Source organism: Budorcas taxicolor, chromosome 16 (genome assembly GCF_023091745.1).
Source record: "Budorcas taxicolor isolate Tak-1 chromosome 16, Takin1.1, whole genome shotgun sequence".
Classification (NCBI taxonomy): Eukaryota; Metazoa; Chordata; class Mammalia; order Artiodactyla; family Bovidae; genus Budorcas; species Budorcas taxicolor.
The window spans coordinates 61,429,815-61,451,989 of record NC_068925.1 but is presented as its reverse complement, the minus strand read 5'-3'; the positions used below and the strand labels follow the sequence as shown (position 1 = coordinate 61,451,989).

At 39.9% G+C, this 22,175-nt stretch overlaps 1 protein-coding gene across 1 annotated transcript in view; it reads left to right on the top strand.

Annotated features, from left to right (window-relative positions):
• Positions 1-3,582: 3,582 nt before the first annotated feature.
• Positions 3,583-22,175, top strand: part of ABL2 (ABL proto-oncogene 2, non-receptor tyrosine kinase) — a 91,995-nt gene continuing 73,402 nt past the window's right edge. Inside the window, exon 1 of the mRNA XM_052654230.1 lies at positions 3,583-3,739. Coding sequence (XP_052510190.1) covers positions 3,583-3,739 — 157 coding nt within the window. The remainder of the gene's footprint in view (positions 3,740-22,175) is intronic.

The window sequence follows — 22,175 nt, the reverse complement described above, 5'->3', positions numbered from 1 at the left end:
ATTATGAAGGGTAGGGGAAGCACAGTCAAAGCAATGACAGGAAGAGGTATTTTTGTTTTAGTGAATTGTTTGGTGCTAAAGGTGAGGAATCTCAAAAGAAAAGGCTAGTAGCAGGAGAACCCAGCAGAAAGATGACCCGGATATCCATACAAATGTAGAGAAAGAAATATGGACTAAGATGGGAGATAATGTAAGACTGGCAATAATACCCTGGAAATCCACATCAGTCAAGACAAGGATCAGTGAAGCACTGCTTACCTGTTCCTTGCTTCTGAAAATTGTGGTATTACTTCTATTACAGGGAAGGTAAAGATGATGAGTATCTTTGTCTTCAATGTGCCTTGTTGATGATGATGGGTTTGATTTTTTGTGCCATCCCCCGGCCATGGCTCAGGTGAGGCTGTCCCTATGCTACTGTGCATCATGCACTCTACTTTTTTTTTTCATCTGGTTTCTATACCTGCCTGGTCTTCATCTGGTTTTTGCACCTGCCTGGAGTTCACAGCTGCCCTCAATTAAGCTTGGGCTAGGGCACCCCACTCCAGTAGGCTGGAGTCCATGGGGTCGCTAGGAGTTGGACACGACTGAGCCACTTGACTTTCACTTTTCATTTTCATGCATTGGAGAAGGAAGTGGCAACCCACTCCAGTGTTCTTGGCTGGAGAATCCCAGGGACAGGGGAGCCTGGTGGGCTGCCGTTTATGGGATCGCAGAGAGTCGGACACGACTGAAGTGACTTAGCAGCAGCGGCAGCAGTACTACCTGGGATAATTTAAAGTGTTTCGATTGTCTCAAGTGTGTAATTCTCAGGTGAGTCACTTGGGCTTGATTTTATTGAGATGAAATAGTGTCCCACACCTAAGTAGGTAGGTTTCTCCCTGGTCTACTGCCCCTCACCCCCATTCTGAAAATTCCCATTTCACTTTGAAAAATCTCTCTTATATTTGCCTTAGTTTCGTGCTCCATTGTGTCTGACTTTTTGCAATCCCATGGACTATAGCCCACTAGGCTCCTCTGTCCATGGGATTCTCCAGGCAAGAATACTGGAGTGGGTTGCCCACTCCTCCACCAGCATCTTCCCAACCCAAGGATCGAACCCGCATCTCATGCATTTCCTGCATTGACAGGCAGATTCTTGACCACTGGGAAGCCCTTGCCTAAGTCTAGGCAGGATCTTAAGAATCCATGGTAGAGGAATCTTCAAAAAAAAAAAAAGGAATCTTCATATGCTAAACAAAAGTAGTATTTCACATATAATAGTTCGCATGTGCAGGTACTCGTGATGACCAGGTAGGGATGCCTAATAAAGTGATATATGATTCCATGTGTTTTTATTGGTAGATTGGTGTTTTTGTTTTTAGTTAGTCAGGTGGTGGTGGTGGGTGGCTCACCTGAATAAATACTGTAGAATTTGTTCCATGATCTAAGCATATAGCTTTTGAAAAAATTAGGCCTGGAAATTTGATGAACTTCTGAAAACATTACTTTTTTTTTGTACTAATAGTGCTTTTTATATGCCAAATATTGTTTTAAGCGCCTTATTTTACATTAACCAATTTAATTCTCACAACAGCCCTATAAGGTAGGTACTATTGCTATCACCATCACGTCACAGATGAGGAACTGATACACAAAGAGGTTAAATATTTGCCTAAGAACATACAGCTAACAAGTAATCAGAGCTCAGTTTTGAACTTAAGCAGTCTGGCTTAAGTGCCTGTCCTTAACCATTGCACTATACTATACCCATCCATTGCATACTGTTAAAGAATTAGCAGAGAACCCAGATCTGTTTCCAAGTGACATTCTCTCAGATAATAAAAATCAAACAACAAAACCAATTCTGTCTCTATGATCACCTTTATCCCTTATCAGTGATTTCTTTTTTTGTTTTGCAAACACTTTGGGAATTAAAAGGAAAAAAAGTATTTAAACACAGGAAAACTTTGATCCAAATGAAAAACTCATATTGTATCCGGTGCAAAAGCACAGTGTTTCTTTTGCCATTTGGTGGGCAATTTCAGTTATTTCTGGTGATATCCTGGATGGCAATGGAATAATTTCATAGAGCTTTTATTGTAGTGAATATTAATGGTTCATCTTTCATCCTGTTCTTGGAAAGATGTGCAAAGAAGAGCTCATCCACCTTTTCTCCTGGACCTTATCTTCCCAATGGTTGTTTTGTTGGTTTTTGCAATGGCACCTATACTCTGCTTTCAAGCAAATATTTAGTAAGGTAACTCCAATAACTGATACTTTTAATAAAGGACATAGGGAAGCTAATTGAATACCCAAAAATAATTATCAAGTTCCTTAAAATGTAAAAAACTGAATATTAAGATGCAATAGTGTGCAGTGAGGGGGAGATAAGTGAATATACAAATGTATGTCTGCGTGCCTGCGCTTTAAAAACATTTCTCTTTTCTGCCTGAGTCACTCTCTTTAGATAATACAGGCAAAATATAAGTAAGTTCTGACTCAGAAACAGGGTCAAAGGTAATTTTATTTTTCTCCTTTGTCATCAAAAGAAGACTTGACCGCGTGCACTGTATATAAAGCATGCCGGTGTGAAGATTAGCTTTACTGACAAGCGAAGTAAGGTTAACAGAAACACATACGTGGTCAGATGGTAAAGAAGTTCAAGAGGACTTCATGATAATATAAGAGGAGGAATCGGGTTATAACTGCTTCCCCAATGAGATTGTAAAGTACAGACAACCAAGGTGAGTGCAATTTCCCACCATGAAATAATTTCAAAAAATTACAATGAAATAATGTACTATATTATGTTCACGTAAACCTTGTATCATTTAATTTTGACTGTATGTCTGCTGCTGACACGGGTGTTCAAAGGAATCCTCCAGGGTATTTTAGACAGCCTCACCTGGATGGCAAGCACCAAACTTCTTGTGCTATTCCGTCCCAGCTGAGTCGGCTAAAGAACTGTGCACCTGGGGCGCTCAGCGCAACTGATTGATTTGACAGGTGGAGGGGTGACAGGGAAACCTTTAAACCGACCGACCCCCCAAAAGGCGGTAAGCGCGTTGAACCGAACTTGGGAGGGGTCGGCTAAGGTGGATTCGGACGTGGGAGGCCGAGCCGCCGCGAAGGAACAGAAGGACCTGAAGCAGCTGTAGACGTGCCAAAGAGGTGGGTACCTGGGGTGGTGGCGGGGGTGGCCCCACCCTGAGAGGAGGCGGGGGCGCGCGGGAGGGGCGGGGCCGCCGGGAAGCCCGCCCTCTGAGTAGCGGAGATGACTGGTCGGGTTGCGGGCAGGAGACGCTCTGTCCCACGCTCTCCCAGTGCTCGGTGGTTTAAAGATGGCGGCGGCGGCAGCAGCGGCAGCCTTGGGGGCGCGGAGCCGCGGGATGGGAAGGGAAAAGGAGAACCTGTGAGGCGTCGGGAGGCGGCGCGGCGCCTGCTGTGAGGAGTCGGGTGCGGAGCCGCAGGCGGCCGGACCGCTCAGGGCCGGGGCCTGGGTTGGGAAGGAGAGGCCGGAGCAGCGCCTGGAACCCCGAGGCCGGAGCCGAGGACGAATGTGACCAGGGGTCGTCGGGGGCGCGGGAGTAAGCGAGCGCAGGGATGGGGCAGCAGGTGGGCCGCGTCGGGGAGGCTCCGGGGCTTCAGCAGTCGCAACCCCGCGGGATACGGGGCAGCAGCGCAGCCAGGCCCTCCGGTCGCAGGCGGGACTTGGTGGGGCGCACCGCAGAGGCCGGCTTCAATATCTTCACCCAGCATGGTGAGTGTGTCCGGGAGCCGGCGTGAGGACGTGGGGGAGGCCGGAGGTGGAGTTGGGGCGGGGTGGGAGGCAGACAGGCAGCCCTAGGGGGTCGAGCGGGTGGAGGGGTGCCCGAGAGTGGGGGCGGAATCGGCTGCCATCTGGGCCAGTCACGGGAGGCGAGTCACACCCCTCCCCCTTCCCGTCTCCAGCCTGGCTGGCAGCTCCCGGGGGCGGAGGAGGAAAGAGAAGTGGTCTTAGGGATCTTGGATGGACTGTCGTCTACACTGGACACGACTGTGCGGCTCGGGGGGGACGGTGCATGGTATCCTCAGGGGAGAGGAGACTGAGGGAGGTGTGAGCTTAATCCAGGTGTTAGCATAAATCGCTTGTTACCGAAGGGACAGTGAATTGTGCCTCGAGGGATTGGTAAATAGGAACTGAATCTCAGGACGTAGTGGCCTGTGAAGTAGACGAACAAGCCAGGCAATGAGCGGTGTTAGGATAGTGAACAGTGCCCTGAAATCCCCTTCTATGGGAAAGGTAAGGATAGTAACTCAGCATTTGAATTTTTTTTTTTTCCAAAGTGGAAGTTAAGGGTTTTGCCAGACCATCCTCTGTTCTGCTCCTTTTGAAGTGAAAGTGAAGTGGCTCAGTGGTGTCCGACTCTTTGCGACCCTATGGACTGTAGCCTACCAGGCTTCTCAGTCCATAGGATTTTCCAGGCAGGAGTACTGGAGTAGGTTGCCATTTCCTTCTCCAGGGGATCTTCCCGACCCAGGGATCGAACCCGGGTCTCCCACATTTGTAGGCAGATGCTTTACTCTCTGAGCCACCAGGGAAACCCTTGGTGGGGTTTTTGAGTAGGACACAATTCTGAGATGGCTGGCAGGGGTTTGACGTTGGTGGGCATAGTTAGGACTTTGGGTAGGAACAAGTTTTTCTGCCAATCATGTGTACATGTATACAAACATATATCCTCTCTATGGTCTGGAACCTATTACTTTGGCCTCATATAAAGGTATTTTTAAGTTGTCTCCAACTCCAGTTTTTAATATCTCTTGATCATATAATACTCCAAGAATTTATGTATAATATACTTGTCCTACTATACTAATGTGTAACATACAGATGTACACAGAAGCAGAATTTAAGAAAGGATGAGATGAAAAAATAAATATAACAAGAGTTCTAATATATTCTTTCCTGCAGTCCAGGGAAGAATGGACTTTTTTGTACTCTTCTTAGCTGCACCCACACCTTTTGAGGCCACTTGTCTAAAGGAAGAAGGGGAAAAAAAACTGACCTTCATGGAGTTGAGACACCCTAAAATCTGAGGGAGGCTGAAGAAATAGATGTGACTTCTATATAAAGGACTGGATAGTTGAGGTTGGCTGAGCAGCGGCAAACTGGACTTTCACTGAAGAGGCATAAGGAAAATAGTAGAAAAGAGGGTGTTCTTTTCTGCGTAGTGTAGGGAAGAAGAGGAAGGAAATGTGAACTGTTCCTTAGAAATGGAGTTTTGGAGGAAGTTAAGACAAATGGTCTTATGCAGAGAAAGAGATGGTGAGTTGTATCAGAGTTCTGGGTTTGGACTTCGTGAACAAGCTTTCTTAATGGAAGAGAGGTGATTTGGGCCATTCGAGTGTTATATGTCTACTATTAAAGATGCTAGTGAGCCTCTCTTCCAGAGATATGAACATTTTATGAAGGTGCCATATAAGTTAGTCTTTATTGAAATCACTTCCTGCATTGCAGGAGAAAAGAATGGGTAAATAGTTTTCAGGGAAGAAATTCTCTAAGTAGCTTTGCATTATGGAAGGTGTTCAGTTCAGTTCAGTTCAGTCGCTCAGTCGTGTCCGACTCTTTGTGACCCCATGAATCACAGCATGCCAGGCCTCCCTGTCCATCACCATCTCTCGGAATTCACTCAGACTCACGTCCATCAAGTCCGTGATGCCATCCAGCCATCTCATCCTTGGTCGTCCCCTTCTCCTGCCCCCAATCCCTCCCAGCATCAGAGCTTTTTCCAATGAGTCAACTCTTCTCATGAGGTGGCCAAAGTACTGGAGTTTCAGCTTTAGCATCATTCCTTCCAAAGAAATCCCAGGGTTGATCTCCTTCAGAATGGACTGGTTGAATCTCTGCAGTCCAAGGGACTCTCAAGAGTCTTCTCCAACACCACAGTTCAAAAGCGTTAATTTTTCGGCGCTCAGCCTTCTTCACAGTGGAAGGTGTTAGTATGTATTAAACTTCGCCCGGTAGGCAGTGGTGATCCTCTTTGTTTAGTCTCTATTCAAGACCTAAGATTGTCTGAGGAGGAGGAGGTCATGAAGAAGGGAATAGGAAGAGATTTTGAAGGATGGATAGAATTTGGATCTATGGAGCAAGAAAAAGGGCAGGCTGTGCAGGAGAAACAACTTAAGTGTGGACAATTGAAGTGAACTTATTTTGTTGATGAAATAGTGAGCAGACATCTGTCATGAATGAAGTAAATCTTCCAGGAGTGAATCCTTGAACAAAAATTGCAGGAATCAAGTTCTGATCCTGGCTTCACCTGGCCGGGTGGTTTAGCTGCTTACTGTCTTTGGGTTTCTTGTTAAATGTTAGATTAGATGATCTCTAAGGTACCTTCTGACTCTTAAGATATTATGATTATAATTGAGAAGCAGTGGGAAGAAAACTTTGATTACGTTAGGTTATGGACTGAGTTATCGAAAATGTGGCAGAGGAGTTTATATCTTTTCACTTGATTTGTTAGTGAATAGGATATGTAAAGAAACCTAAGTATGAGGTGCTCAAAGACTTGGCCTTGAGTGGCGGCAATGAAAACAGGTGGGGTGAGCTTGAGAGATACTTCATTCAACAAACAAGTTTTTTGAGCACCTATTATGTACTGGACTCTGGGGATGCTGCTGTGAACATAACAAGGTCCCTGTCCTTTGTGGATTTTAAGGATCAGATCTTTATGATCTGATGTAGAGGATGAAGGAAGAGAGATGACTCTGGAATACTTAAGGTTATGAACTGGAGCCATTCTGTCTGGATTTGAAACCAGACTTGACTGCTTATTATCTGTAACCCTGGGCAAGTTATTTAACCTTTTTGTGCCTTGGATTCCTCATTTGTAAAATGAGGATAATAAGAATACCTGGTAATAATAGTACCTAGATTAATGAGTTAATATATGCAAGGCACTTAGAATATGCTTGGCATGTAGTAAGGGCTGCATATGTTTTGGTCTGGCCATTACTCCTCCTCCTATTATTAAAAATAAGGATGAATCAAAGACAAAAGATTTTGAAATTGGTTTTATTGACGTTTGGAAGTTAGAAGTTGATTGAAAAGATGGGAACATGGTAAGTTTGTTGCCAGAGACTAGTATGTAAAGAATAGAATTGGCAAATAATACCTAAACAAAGGAGAAGTGAGTACTATTTTTAGACAGATGGGTATTTATAAACTTCTAAAGCTCAGAGTTTCTCAACTTCTGCAGTATTGACATTTTGAGGTGGATAATCCTTTGTTATGGGAGCTGTCCTGTGCTTTGTAACGTGTTTAACATCATTCTTGGCGTCTACTAACTAGATGCCAGTAGCACCTCTTACTGGTAATCCCCACCCTCTCCTGTTGTAACAACCAGAAATGTTTCCAGACACTGCTAGATTGCCCCTAGGTGAGAACCAGTGCTTAGAAACATGATAAATTCTGGTTTGAATGAATAAATTGAGTTAGCTTCAGAAGCTTCTTAGTGGACCTATTGTTTGACATTTACACACAAAACCTGGCAACTAGTGTGCAAATCACTGTCTTGAATTTCAGTATTGATGTATTAGCACATAATTTCATATATGAAAGCTAGGCCTGACAGACTATTGCGTTTACATGTAGGTTTCAATGTAGATTAAATATTGTATGTAGTCAGAAATGTATGTACGTTATAGAAATGCTTTATCAGAGTCCATGATTTTTTGGTATTTTCTCATTGGAAATGAGAATAGTATTTTTTATTAAAATGTAAGTTGTTATAATAACTTGCCAAAAAAGCTTTTTGTGAATGTAATGTAGAAGGAATGAAAATAGTTGGGCTGTTTTTGGTATGAAAGAGGTGAGTGCTGTGACTTTTCTGAACTCTGTTATTGAACCTTTTTGGTGAGCTGACATTTCATGATCGGTAATCTAGTGTTGAATACTTTCGTTGTCTTTTTAATATCTGACATACCTCACAACAATTGAGTGATTTCACTTCAACTTTACTTTCTTCTCACACTCATTTGCTGTAAATGCTATTAAAAATAAACCTTAAGTTGTGAAGTTTTGAATAATAAAATTTTCCCCTTTTTAAATCAAACTCATCATTTTAAGTGGTCTCATTTACTTATTTAGGATCTGTAGTTCATGTTTTAATATTGCAGAATGCACCACAGGTTGAACATGATGCACTAGAAAAGAACAGGAAGGCTATTTGCAAGGGAATTTTAATTATGGTGACCTAGTATAGTGGTCACTGATTCTTACGAGAACTAAACTTTTAAAAGTAAGTCAGCTGTTACATTTTTATTAGCCTCCATATCTATGTAAGATACAAGTATATAGTTGTGTATGTGTGTATTTTTAGAAAAGTAACAATAATTTGTGGCACAGATTCTTTTATTACAGCCCAGTTGACAGTAAGGTCACAGTAAGGTTTTGAAATCTGAAGTTTCTCCTTAAGGGTCTTCAACCTGCTTTAATAAGGAAATAAAAGCCAAACAAAAGAAAAACCAGTATCTTTACCCCTTCCTATCCCTATACTGTATTGTTGTTTTCTTTCCTCTCTTCACTCTTTTCTATCAATATCAGTAATGATGATAATTTATATTTGTGTAGTTTTTTAAAGAGCTTATGAACACCTTTTATGTCCTTTATCTTATTTTGATCTTTACAATTATAATTGACCCTTGAGCTACACGGTTTGAACTTTGAGAGTCCACATGTAGGCAGATTTTTTTCAATAAATATGTACTGTAGTTTTATTGTGAGAGGTTGGATCCACAGATGCCAGCCCCCGATGTGGAGGACCCACCTGTAAAGTTATAAGTGGATTTTGACTTCTTGGAGGGTAGGCACTCCAACCCCCAAGTTGTTCAAGGGTGAACTGTACTCTGAAATAGGTGAGCACAGATACTAATCTTCCCATTTTATAGATGCAGAGTAGAGAGAATTGAGTGACTTCCCAAGTATTTCAGCACACAGCTCTTTAAGTTATGGTGCTGAAACTCAAGGCTTTGTCTCCACATCTTGCCATTGTGTAGAGATTTAAAGAACATAAGTTTTAAGATTAGGTAGAGTTGGATTCAGATGTTGCCGTGTCTTACATTAGTAAATGGTTATAACTCCAACCTCAACAGTTGAATTAAATAATAAAATTTTGTAAGGCTTGTAAGTAATAAATAGTAGTTTTGTTGTTGGCACTGTTATTTACCTCAAAATGATTGTGAAAATTACAAGTCTCATATGAAAATGTTGTAAGCTGTCGTAAAGCGTTCTGAAGTGTAGAATTGTCTTAGCATTTACATTTTAAATCTGTTTTCTCTAAGTCTGTTTTTCTCTCAAGCTACTCTTGATTCTTAAGGGACTTTAAGAAAGCAGCAGAAAGATAGGGAAATTTTGGGACTCTGAAATCACCTTAGGCCTGTCTTCCTTGGGGTTAAATGTTATCCTCTTAGGATGATTGGTTTTATGGTTCTTTCTTACTCTTGCTGTACTGGTGTTTTTCTTCCTTCAGAGAAGTTGAACCAGAAACACAAGCCAAGGCAAATGTAAAGCTTAGGTTGAGACCTAATTTTAAGCTGGCACATTCATTTGCTAGTTAGTATATAATCACTTTTTATGTTGTAATGACCTTCATTTAACATCCTTTAAGACCTTTTTGTGTCTCCTTACTTAATGTTAACCTCATGAATCTTAACAGGTTTCTTCTGCAATAGATAAATTTGAAGTTTCACTGTTGATACTTCACCTAATTATATAGAGCTGGTCTCAAACTTTTGGGTGGAGACCCAGATTGCTGGGTCCCACTCTGAGTTCTTGTTTAGGTCCGAGGTGGGATTTGAGCATTTGCATTTGTAACAAATTTCCGGTGTTGCTGGATGCTGCTGGTTGGGGCCCCAGGTTGGGCAGTGTTGGTAATGTGAGAGAGGAGTGGGGGATCAAAAGCAGTTCAGAGATTGTCCGTTGTCAGAGGGCATAGTGTGTTGACCCTTCTACTTAAAATTGGTTTATAAATCCCTTTGTTCCAAGTCTGGTGTCCACATGCAAGTGTCCACTGGTCTTATACCACCTTTTTGTGTCAGGAAAAGATGCTTTGGCCTCAACCTTTTTTTTGTTGTTGTTAATCTCTAAAAGTTTATATGTTGAAATTTTGTTGAGAGATGCACTTTTGAAAGAATTTTGTGTCAGGAAAAATGGAGAGAAGAGACATTGAGTTCTGCTGACAGACCTAGAGTGGGCCCTAGTCCCTGGAAGAAGCCGTGAAGAAATAATTGCCACTTATTGAGTGCTGCTGTGTGGCAAGCATGTTCTAAGTACTTAATATCAGGGTGTTTTTTTTTTTTTACTTAAACTCCATAAAATCCTGCTTGTCCAAATTGAAAAAGATTAGAGGCCAAAGACGGGATACCTATTTGTGATTCTACAGTTACGGTACAATGGTGCCTAGTTTCCTTTCGAGGTTTGTGTTTATGTACATATGTATTTGTATGTGTGTGTATATGGGAAGATTATTAGTTTTTCCTTTTTACCCCATCTCTCTTGAGACCAGTGATGAGGTTTTCAGCATGGTAGACCGGGGTTGGGCTTCTCAAGTGGCTCAGTGGTAAAGAATCCACCTGCCAGTGCAGGAGACAAGGATTCGATTCCTGGGTCAGGAGGATCCCCTAGAGAAGGGAATGGCAACTGATCCCAGTATTCTTGCCTGGAAAATCCGAGGAACAGAGGAGTCTGGCAGGCTACAGTACATGGGGTCGCAGAGTCGGCTGTGACTGAACACACAGGAAACCAGCATTGGATCTGTATATTGACTCTGTGACTGCGGATTGAGACTTGGGTATCCTGGTCTAACACAGGGAGCAGTAGGCAATCACAGTGCAGTTTGAAACCTCATGATAATGTTGAACTACTGGCCTAACCTCTAGATTTAGTATTACTAACAATTTCTTATTTAAAGACTGACACCCCCACCCCCGTTGATAGATTATACCTTTCCTTTTCTCTTTGTATTGGTATGTTTATAGCCACTTAAAGTGATCTGTTTATCATTGCAATATGCAACTTACAAGGATGTTTCTCCTTTTTAGGTAACGTGACAATCTTTTTGAAAAAATTAATGTGATATTCCAGAGTATTTTGTATATTTCTATGTTCAGTTAATAGTAATTGCCTGTGTTAATGTTGCAAAGAAAATTTTAGGTACAATTTAGGCAGAATTGTTGTCTCAAAGAATGATGCTGCTTTAGATACTGATGAAGACTCTGATGAAACAGTTAAAAAACTAGCCTTGTTTTGTGTGTCTATGTGTGGAGAAGTACATATTTTGTATAATAACTCTTGGTTATTAATCTCTGCATTTTGGGGTTGAGAGCATAACTTTAGTCTATAAATTTGTGATTAGTATACTAATTATAGTGATTTCTCAGTTCAGTTATTTTCAATTGAACTTTCACTCAAATGTACAGATTAATATACCCATTAAATATAATACCATGCCAAGTATAATTTTGGTTGCTTTAAAAAAGAACTCTGTCGAGCCTTTTCTGTCTCTTTGCTTCATGGTATAAATGTGCTGAGTCTATGGTGGTGGTACTTCAGGCCCTTCTGTAGTGAACTCTGCCAGTATTGGCTTTTGATCCAGCAGAACACAAAGCTCACCAGCAGGCCCAGGCAATTTATATTCCCTGACTTGCTTTCCAAGGAAAGGGAGGGTCTAGAAACCTTTCAGTTGATGTGGTCAAGGTCAAAGAAAATGTTCTGTTCTGGCTTAATATACAGTATGTACACAGACAATTTTGTTAACATATTCCTTTCTCTATGCTAATTCCAGCAAATTAAAATAATACTTAGTTAGGACTAAAGAGTGCCACTTAGCATCTTGTGGTTCCAGGTAATTACCAAGAAAACATTTTCTAAAACTAACAGTGCTAACCGGCACAATTCTTATCACTCATCTGTTTCTTATGGGGAAGAAAGGTTGATACTTGAAGGTTTTTGTTATATTAGCTTGCTTTTATTTTGAAATTTGCATTTTTAATTGTATAAAAATCTGTAAAGAGGTACGTGTGCGTACTTAGTCGCTTAGTTGTGTCTGACTCTTTGTGACCCCATGGACTATAATGTGCCAGACTCTTCTGTTTGTGGGATTTCCCAGGCAAGAATACTGGAGTGGGTTGCCGTTTCCTTCTCCAGGGGATCTTCCCATCTCAGGAATTGAACCTGTGTCTCCTGCATTGGCAGTTGGATACTTTACCAGTGAGTCACCGGGGAAGCCTATATATAGTACATATATCTAAAGCATATGTAGGTGTTACTTCACACTGTTACTTCTCCATGTTTTGCAGAAAGAAATGTCATTTGTGACTAGCATCTAGAATAAAGCATGCAATTTATTGTTTATGTATGCACTGAGGAAGATATTAAGTTTGGTAAATACATTCCTAATGTTGACAATTCATAGTCACAGTGCTACATCAGTAGTTGAGACCTCTGAGCATTGATTTTTGGTAAATGTAAACCTTTTTGCTGTGAAAAAGATGTGTTCTGTGGATACTACAGAGCAGTTCCAGATTCTCTCCAGATTGCATTGGGACTTGTGTTTAGCTTCTGAATCAATATATGTATTTTTAATATTGATAATCCATTAGCTAACTCTAAGACCAGATTCCTGTGCTATGTTTAATTCTGTGAAACTGAGATTTAACTTTTAAGGAGGTATGAGGAAAGAATATTTTCTTTGATAAATATGTATTTTTATCAGAAGTTAACTTTCTGATACTAATAAACTCTGGTCTCTTCACAGAAATAGACATAAAATGTGAAGAAAGCATTTTTTTTAAAGGAAGTATTTCAAATATACAGAAAAGTTCATATAGCACAATGTCCAGGTACCCATCACCCTGATTTAACAATTGTTAGTTATGTTACATTAAAAAAAATTATAGAGACAGTTGAATACGCTTTTCAGACCTTCTCAAACCTATTCTTCTCTCCTTATCCTGAGGTTAACACTACGCTGATGGTGTTTATCCTTCCCTTCCACATAGTTGGATTTTATTCCACTTGTAATTATCTAGAGAGTGTATGTGTGTGTGAACTCCAGTTTGTAACTTTGTATGTTTGAAAATTTACATAAATGCTATGCCAGACGTATCATCTTGCAGCTGTACTTTTTATCCTGTGTGATTCTGAGATATATCCGTGTTGAAACAATATAGTTCAGTATTCCATTGTATACCACAGTTTATTCAGTTTTCATATTGATGGTAGGTTGTTTCCAGTTTTGCATAAAATAGATGGTTGGAGCTGCTATTTGTTCTGACCAGAAAGCTCTTTTTAGTTATTTTTATCAGAGAAATATATGCGGACAGTTTATAAATAGTCAAAGATTATGACAAGTTTTGGCAGGGGCGGGAACAGCCCCATCCCTCTTCCCAAGTCGGCAATGTCCAGTATGGCAGCTACTATCCCCCTGTGACTTCAGTAAATGTTCTTTGTCCTAATTGAGAAGAGCTATGTTAAAATAACACTACATTTTGAAAACTCAGTATGTAAACAAGAATATAAAATATCACATCAATATTTTTATGTTCATTACATGTTGACATGATAGTGTTTTATATGCCAGATTAAATAGATTATTAAAATTTAATGATTAAAAAATTTAACTTCACTGCCATAATATGTAAAATGACATATTTTTGCTTACATTTGTGGCTCCCATTTCTGTTGGACAGTCTTGCTTTAAATGATAAGCTCTATGAGAGCAGGAACTTGATCTTGCCCACCACGAGAGCAGTGACAGGCACAAATCTGATGCTCGATAAATTTAAATGAGTTGATGCATTCAGCAGGTAGAGAGAGGCTTTTTCTTTTTGCATTGTTCACTTAGGGTGCTTTGAGTTTTCTTTGCTGTTACTGATTGGTATAAAAGTTACTTTGAATTTGGCTTCATTATCCAGTGTATGTTTTTCCTTTTACTACCCTATTTTTAGCTTAACTACACTTTCAAGTCTTAGGATATCATAATGTTTTCATTCTGTCTTTATCATTATATTTTTAATTTTCTATTTTGAAGTGAAGTGAAAGTTGCTCAGTTGTGTCCGACTCTTTGTGACCCAATGAACTATATAGTCCATGGAATTCTCCAGGCCAGAATACTGGAGTGGGTGGTCTTTCCCTCTGGGGGATCTTCCCAAGCTAGGGATCGAACTCAGGTCTCCCACATTGCAGGCGGATTCTTTACCAGCTGAGCCACAAGGGAAGTTAACGCTGTTGTTTGGGAAAATTCTAATGGATTTGTAAATTCTTTGATTTAATTATTTCAGGTGATCGGTTTCTTGAGATTATTAGGTGTCTTCAGAGAGAAAAGTCATCTTGGCCATGGCGTGTGTCAGGATGGCTTTAGCTCTGTTAAATTTTCTACCAAGCTGTTACTTTCTCAAGTCTGGGGTCATGGTTATCCTTTTATATTTATCTGTTTATTCTTTTTTCGTAGCATATAAAATCTTTTTATTTTAAAAATTCTTCCTCTTTTTTTTCCTCTAGCTTATTGGAATATAATTAACATAATAATGTATAAGTTTAAGGTACATATACAGCTGTTGATACTTCTATGTATTGTAATGTGATTACCATTATAGCATTATCTAACAACACTTCCATCAAGTCACATAATTATTCTTTTTTGTGGTGAGAACATGTAAAATCTACTCTCAGCAATTTTTGAATATATAGTATGGTGTTATTATAATCACTATGCTGCTGTATATTAGATCTTCAAAACTTCTTAATTTTATAACTGGAAGTTCGTACCCTTTGACCAGTGTCTCCTCATGCCCCTACTTCTTAAGGCCCTGTTAACCATCACTTTTCTCTCTTGCGTCTCTGAGTGCAGCATTTTTAGATTTCCACGTATAAGTGATATCATATAATATTTGCCTTTTTCTGTTCGGACTTATTTCACTTAGTGTAATGCCCTCAAAATTCATCCAAGTTGTTGCAAATGGCAAGGTTTCCTTCTTTCTCATGGCTGAAGTATTCTGTTGTGTGAATATATATACACATGTATTTATCCATTCATCTCTTGATGGACACTTAGGTTGTATTCTGTCTTGGCTCTTGTGACTAATGCTTAGTGAACATGGGAGTGCAGATGTACCTTCAAAATCTTGTTTTCAGTTCCTTTGGATATAAACCCAGAAGTCAGGTCATTGGCTCATATGGGACTTCTGTTTTTAGTTTTTTGAGGAACCTCTATACTGTTTTCTGTGGTGGTTGCACCAGTTTACATTCCCGCTAACAGTGCAGAACAGCTCCTTTTTCTCCACATTCTTGCCAATCCTTGATATCTCTTGAGCTTTTTTTGGTGGCTTTTTTTCCCCTCCTTTGGTTAAATGATAGCCATTCTAACCAGAATGGGGTGATAGCTCTTTGTGGTTTTGATTTGCATTTCCCTGGTGACAGTGATGTTGAGCACCTTTTCATATACCTATTGGCCACTTGTATGTCTCCTTTGAAAAAGTGTGTATTCAGATTTCTCTGCCCATTTTTAATTTCTTTCTTTCTTTCTTTTTTGGCCTCATGGTGCAGTTTGTGGGATCTTAGTTCCCGGGATTGAGGCCATGCGCTTATCAGTGAAGCACAAAGTGCTAACCACTGGGACCACCAGGGAATTCCCTGCCCATTTTCAGTTTTTTTACTTTCTTTACTTTTTTGGGTGTGCTGCATGCATGTTACTGCGTGTGGGCTTTCTCTGGTTGCAGAGAGTAGGTGCCACCCTCTGGTTGTGGTGCACGGGCTTCTCACAGAGATGGCTTCTCTTGTTGTGGAGCACAGACCAGTTTCAGTAGTTGCAGCGCCTGGGCTCATTAGTTAAGGCACACAGGCCCAGTAGTTGTGGCACAGCGGCTTAGTTGCTCTGAGGCATGTAGAATCTTCCTGGACGAGAGATTGAGCCCGTGTTCCCTGCATTGCCAGGTGGATTCTCATCCTCTGTGCCACCAGGGAAGGCCTCTGCCCATCTTTTAATTGAACTGTTTTTATGCTATTGAGTTCTATAAAATTCTTGCTCCTAAAGATTAAGAGCTTGGTACATAGATGCTCGAGAAGTCTGTCTTAAATGATTATTTCTCAATTTTTGTGTAATGCACCACGTGTCTGTGGTTTTTGGTTGTCCTTCTAGTTTAGGAAATTTTGACTCTTCGCTGGTTTCCACATTATTTGCCCTATTTTCCCTGTTTTCCTTATATTTATAGATAGTCCTTATTGATCTTTTTTCAATACCTCACCATTTTTTTTTTTTACTATTATAAAGTTTCATCAGATTTATTTTTGATTTACTTATGTTGAACTATAGGTATTACATACTCTCTGTAGTTACTTTTCCCTTAGCAGTTTTCTGTGGGTAATATGTGTGAGTAGGACTCTTGGTTACAAGTGGGAAAGACCAACTGCAGATTATGTAATGCACAGAAAATTTGTGTGGAGATAGTGGAGACTCAAGGACAGGAATGTAGTTAGGCCGGCCCAGAAACAGGAAGTGGAAGGCTGCTAAAATCTCAGGCAGTATTTATTTATTCTCTCTCTTGTTTTGTCTTCTGTTTGCTCACTTTATTATCTCTTAGACATTTAATTCATACCACGATTTCCTTTTTTTTTGGTAATCTTTTCTGGTCAAAAGGATGGTCCATATTAAACTAATACTTCTTAGTCTCAGTTACAGATTCTCAGAATTGGAATCACCACTGTGATTGGTGGTCAGATCACCTCTGTAACATTGACATTTTAGGCTGAATGATCCTTTGTGGAAGTTGTCCTGTGCATTGAATTTAGCAGTGTCTTTGGCCCTGTCAGCTAAACAGTAGCACTCACCATCTAACTGTAACAACCAAAAAATGTCTCTAGATATTGCCAAAATTCCCTTGGAGGTAAAATCACCCCTGATTGAGAACTCTGATCTAGAGCGTAATTTGACTGCTCTGGGCCTACGACTGTGTGAGAAGGATGTTTCAGAAAAGCCTTGTGAGCTAGACAGGTCCTCAGAATGTCTGAAAAGTATTTCTAGTTTTTTGTAGCAACTATGAATTTAACATTGTTTTTCATTATTTTAGGTGTTTCTTTTTAAAATATTTTTTTCTCATTTAAAGTATTTACTATTAATATGTTTCTTACTAAAATCTTAAACTGGCACTGTAGAACTTGCTGTTTTGGTCATTACTCTGAATCTCTGAATTTCTCAATCTCCTGCTGATTTGTTTCTTTTCCTTGAGGGTGAGTGTATATGTCTGTGAGGGTGTTGGTTGTTTTAAGATAAAATTTATGAATTTGGTAGCCAGATAGGCATAGGTAGAATATACTTTTTTTGGGGGGAGGAGGGGACGCCGCACAGCTTGCATGATCTTAGTTCCCTTGTCAGGGATTTAAACCTGGAGTTCTAACCACTGGACTGCCAGGGAATTCTCAGTATTCTGATGTATTTAATTTACAGATAGATAAACTAATGCTTAGGTAAATGAAACAAGTTGATCATGGACTTGTAGCTTAGTAGAAGAGCACAAAAAATTAGGGTCTAGTTTTTATTATCTTTCTAGGTTTAGTTTCTAGTTAATCTTTGCTTTTGGTAGTATTATTTATGTAATAATATTCAGTATTTACGTGCCAAACTCCATGCTTCAGATGTTATCTCATTAGTCCTTGGCAAATAATGAAAACGGGTCTCATAGTAAGACATGTCTAACTCTTAATGCTATTCTCCTAACCATGGTGCTTTAATAGTTACCTAAAAGCATTGGGAAAGGATTGGGTGCTTGTGTCCCAGACCCTTTATTCTATGATATCACTTAATCCTCAACACAACCTTGGAAGCTATACATATTTCCTGGTTTTACATATAAAGGCATTTAGCTGAGAGGGAGTAAGTATCTTACTTACCTTAAGGCCACATAACTGATAGGAAGCAAAGCCTGACTTAACTTTTGTGGTTTTCTCAAGTTTCTGCTGCACGTAGGGGGAAATACTCTTACACTGATGCTCCACTGTCTTCACAGAGCTTTCATGATAATAAAATAGAAGGAAAAATACAATATAATGTGTATAGTTCACTTTATTAAGGATTAATACATATTACCATTTTGTTTATTTTGAGACTAGTCTTCGTGTACTTGTTTGTGCCTCCTTAGGTATTTTATAGAATTGAGTTTAAAAGAAATACTAATAAAAGAGAGCTAGATAATTACTGTTAACAGGAAAATAGTTTTTTTTAAAAAATCATATTTAAGAGATTATTATTTATCCTATGAGGAATGACTTTTTGTTTGCTCCCTCATTTGATATAAACAGTTTTCACACTTTGTAGTTCTTGAAGCTTTTGGATTTTCTAGTTGAGTGCTTTCGATTATAACAGCAGTCAGTGCCATTTATAAGTATGCTAATATTGTGGTTGCTGGTGTTAGACTATGTAGGTTTAAATCCTGGATTAAATTTATGATTTAACATACCAATATTTTGATGTGAGTGGAAAATAAATAGCTTGCTGGGGTAATACATAGTTTCTAAGGTCTCTTAGGGTTCTGAATTTTTTATATGTATCTGTTTCCTCATCTGTAAAATAGTCATGTGAAATAGTCCCTGCCTCATAGAGTTATGAGATTATTATATGTAAAATCCCCAGAGGGTACGTGATAAATCTTAAGTCCTCAAAAATTGGGTTTCCCTGGTGGCTCAGATGGTAAAGAATCCGCCTGCAATGCAGGAGACTTGAGTCTGATCCCTAGGCTGGGACCTGGTAGGCTGCAGTCCATGGGGTCGCGAAGAGTCGGACACGACTGAGAGACTCCACTTTCACTTTTCACTTTCAGGCATTGGAGAAGGCAATGGCAACCCACTCCAGTGTTCTTGCCTGGAGAATCCCAGGGATGGGGGAGCCTGGTGGGCTGCCGTCTATGGGGTCGCACAGGGTTGGACACGACTGAAGCGACAGCAGTAGCAGCAGCAGGCTGGGAAGATCCTCTGGAGGAGGGTGTGGCAACCCACTCCAGTGTTCTTGCCTGAAGAATCCCCATGGACAGAGGAGCCTGGCAGGCTACAGTCCATGGAGTTACAAAGAGTCGAACACAACTGAGTGACTAAGCATAGCGCAGTATGTTTTTTTAAAGTTGCCTTTCTAACATGTTTGTTGCTTAATGTACTTAACAATTATGGTAATGTTAAAACTGAGATAATTTTGATACCTTAATACCAAGCAGTATATTATATTTAGGTTTCTTCTGTGTCTAAGTGTAATTCTCAGATTTCAGTGCTTCTGAATATATAGGTAAGTTTAATGTATAGTTTTATTTTGGTACAGTTGTCAGCATTCTGATTGGATATTTCTAGCTCTTCAGTTAGATCAGTCTTTCTTTCCTCTTTCACAGAGGGCACTTCGAAAGTATCCTGAAATGCCTTCTCATTCACATGAATAGAATAGTTGTAGGGTCCTTAAGAAAAAAAAAAAAAGAAATGGTGACGCGGTGGAGTGAACGCCAGTGGAAGCCTGTGCTGTATGTGGGTACTCTGGGGATCGTGACACTCCCGTGATGGGAATCATTGTAGACCTGGGCCTAATGGAAGCTGGAGCTAGTAGACCATTAGCAATCAAGACTGCATACTCCATCTTTCTCTTTTAGGGGCTGTAAGGTTTTGACAACTTTTTTTTTTGCTTTGTACATCTGTTCGGTTTTTCTTTCTTCCAGCTGGCTTTCTCTGTTTGAGCTTGTGGTATACAGAGTGGAATGGCTGCTCAGCTTCTTCATCATGACAGCTCTCAGTGTATTCTTTTGGCATTTATCCCTGCTGCTAAATGGCTCAGTCTTTTTCTCCTGTAAAATTTAAGTCATTTATTTACTGAATGCTCAGTACCTTTGTATAGTTCAGAAATCAAATGGTGCAAAAGTGTTTCTGAGACCACGTTTTCCTTGGCCAGTAAGATTTTGGCAATCCAAACCAGTTTCTTGTGTATACTTTCAGAGGTACGTGTGTGTGTGTGTGTGTGTGTGTGTGTGCGCGCGTGTGTGTATGCATGCATGCATGTATGGGTATCCCCCCAGTCCTTTTTTTCTTTAAGACCAATGGAAGCATATTGTATAGACTGTTTTGCATCTCACTCCTACCCCTCCTGCTTAATTTGCCTTAGAGATTCTTCCATGTTAATAAATAAAGAACTTGCCTTTTTTTTTTTTTTAATGCATGGCTTTTCATTGTGTGGTTGAATTATTTGTTTTCAAACGGTACTGTAGTGAAAAATATTTATCATTTTAAGCATATGCTAGGAATAGCTATAGAATAAAGGCCTTGAATTGGAATTGCTGACAGGATATAGGGATTTCAGAATAGCCACTTATTGAATAACTGTCTTTACCTCTTTGTATACTAAAATTCTGTGTGCATTTGGTTTTGTTTCTGGATTTTCTGTTCTTTCTGATTTGCCTCATGTGTCAATATCACACTGTTTTAATTATTGTGTTTTTATGATGTGCATTATAGCATGGTGGTTAATAATATATAGACTTTTGTGCTAAACTGCCTTGCTTTAAACCTTTACTTCCTTAGCTGTGTGATCTTGGGCAAGTTACTTAATATCCCTGTAATTCAGTGTCCTTATTTGTAAAATAGAGATGATAATACCTATCTAATAAGGTTGTTATAGAGAATAAATGAATTAATAAAGTGCTTAGGAATAATGTTTGCATGTTATTAGTGCTATGTAAGTATTAGCTCTTTATTGTTTCTACCATCCAGTCTGGCTAGTTCATTTCTCTGTATTTGCAGAATATTACTGGCTATTCCTCCTTGCTTATTATTATTTTTTTTGTATTAACTTTAGAGTCAGTTGGTTTGTCTAGTTAGGATAGAATAGTTTATGGGTTAGTAACAATAGCTCCTCCCCACCCAGTCTTAGGGGATTAACATGTCAAAAGTTTGTCATTCACACTACCTGTTCAGTGAAGATCACTGTGTGTATTGGGGGAGGGGGGTCTTGGCAGAGGTGGGAGAGGGATTCTGCCTGTTTGGAGCTTCCCTGGTGGCTCAGACAGTAAAGCGTCTGCCTGCAGTGCAGGAGACCTGGGTTTGATCCCTGGGTTAGGAAGGTCCTCTGGAGAAGGAAATGACAACCCACTCCAGAACAGAACATGTGTCCCATGGATGGAGGAGCCTGACTGAGTGACTTCACTTTTGTCACCCAGAGACCCAGGCTGACAGTCTTACACCATCACTCTAGAATGCTGGCAGTGGGAAGGAGGGATTGTTAAATCAAGTGCTAGTGGAAACTTTAAAAACCAGAAGAGGCATACATCATTTCTTATATTTCATTGACCAGAGCAAGTCGTTTGTCATCACATCATGCCGCGGGGATGAGGAAGGTACAGTTTTGCTACGTGCCTGGGAAGACGGAAAGCAATAATTAACTACCTTAGTTTGCTCTCTTGGTTGCTAAGTATTCCGTCATTCTTTGTGTTATATGCAACACACTTTTTGTTGTTTAGTTGCTAAGTCGTGTCCGACTCTTTTGCAACCCCATGGACTATAGCCCGCCAAGCTCCTCTGTCCGTGGGATTTCCTAGGCAAGAAAATAATGCAACACACTAAGCCATTCCTTTAGAGAGAAGACCCAAATTCTATCAAGTAACTATGCTGAGCTCAAAATCTTTAATCTCTGAGTCTGTTAGTCAGATTCAGGGGAGTTTCCTTTAGTCCAGACAGATGTGAATAAAAGATGTTATCAGCTGGTCTGTTAGAAAAGCATCTTAGTATCTTCTTAGGCTCTTTGGTTGTGGGAATGGAGATGTGAAAAGAACTTCCACTTTCAACTCTATATATGTCTATATTATTTGACAAAATTTTTTACAGTTAGCAGATACTGTATAAAGAGAAATATCTTAAAGACAACCTACCACAAAAGAATCCTCTTACATTCTATTTACATTAATTAAATGTTTAAGTGACACAGCCAGAGCTGGACTGTAATGTAAGACTTATTCTAGCCCACTGTGCTTTCCAGTGTACCAAGCTGTCTCTGTTAATGCATGGACTTTGGTGTTAGAGCTTTTTAACAATAATATGAATGTAGTTTTTGTTGTTGTTGTTATTTGCAATGAATACAGAAAGGAGAAAAGTTTACTTTGAGGAGGGTAATTTTGGGGAAGATAATGAGAGTGAAGAATGATCTAAG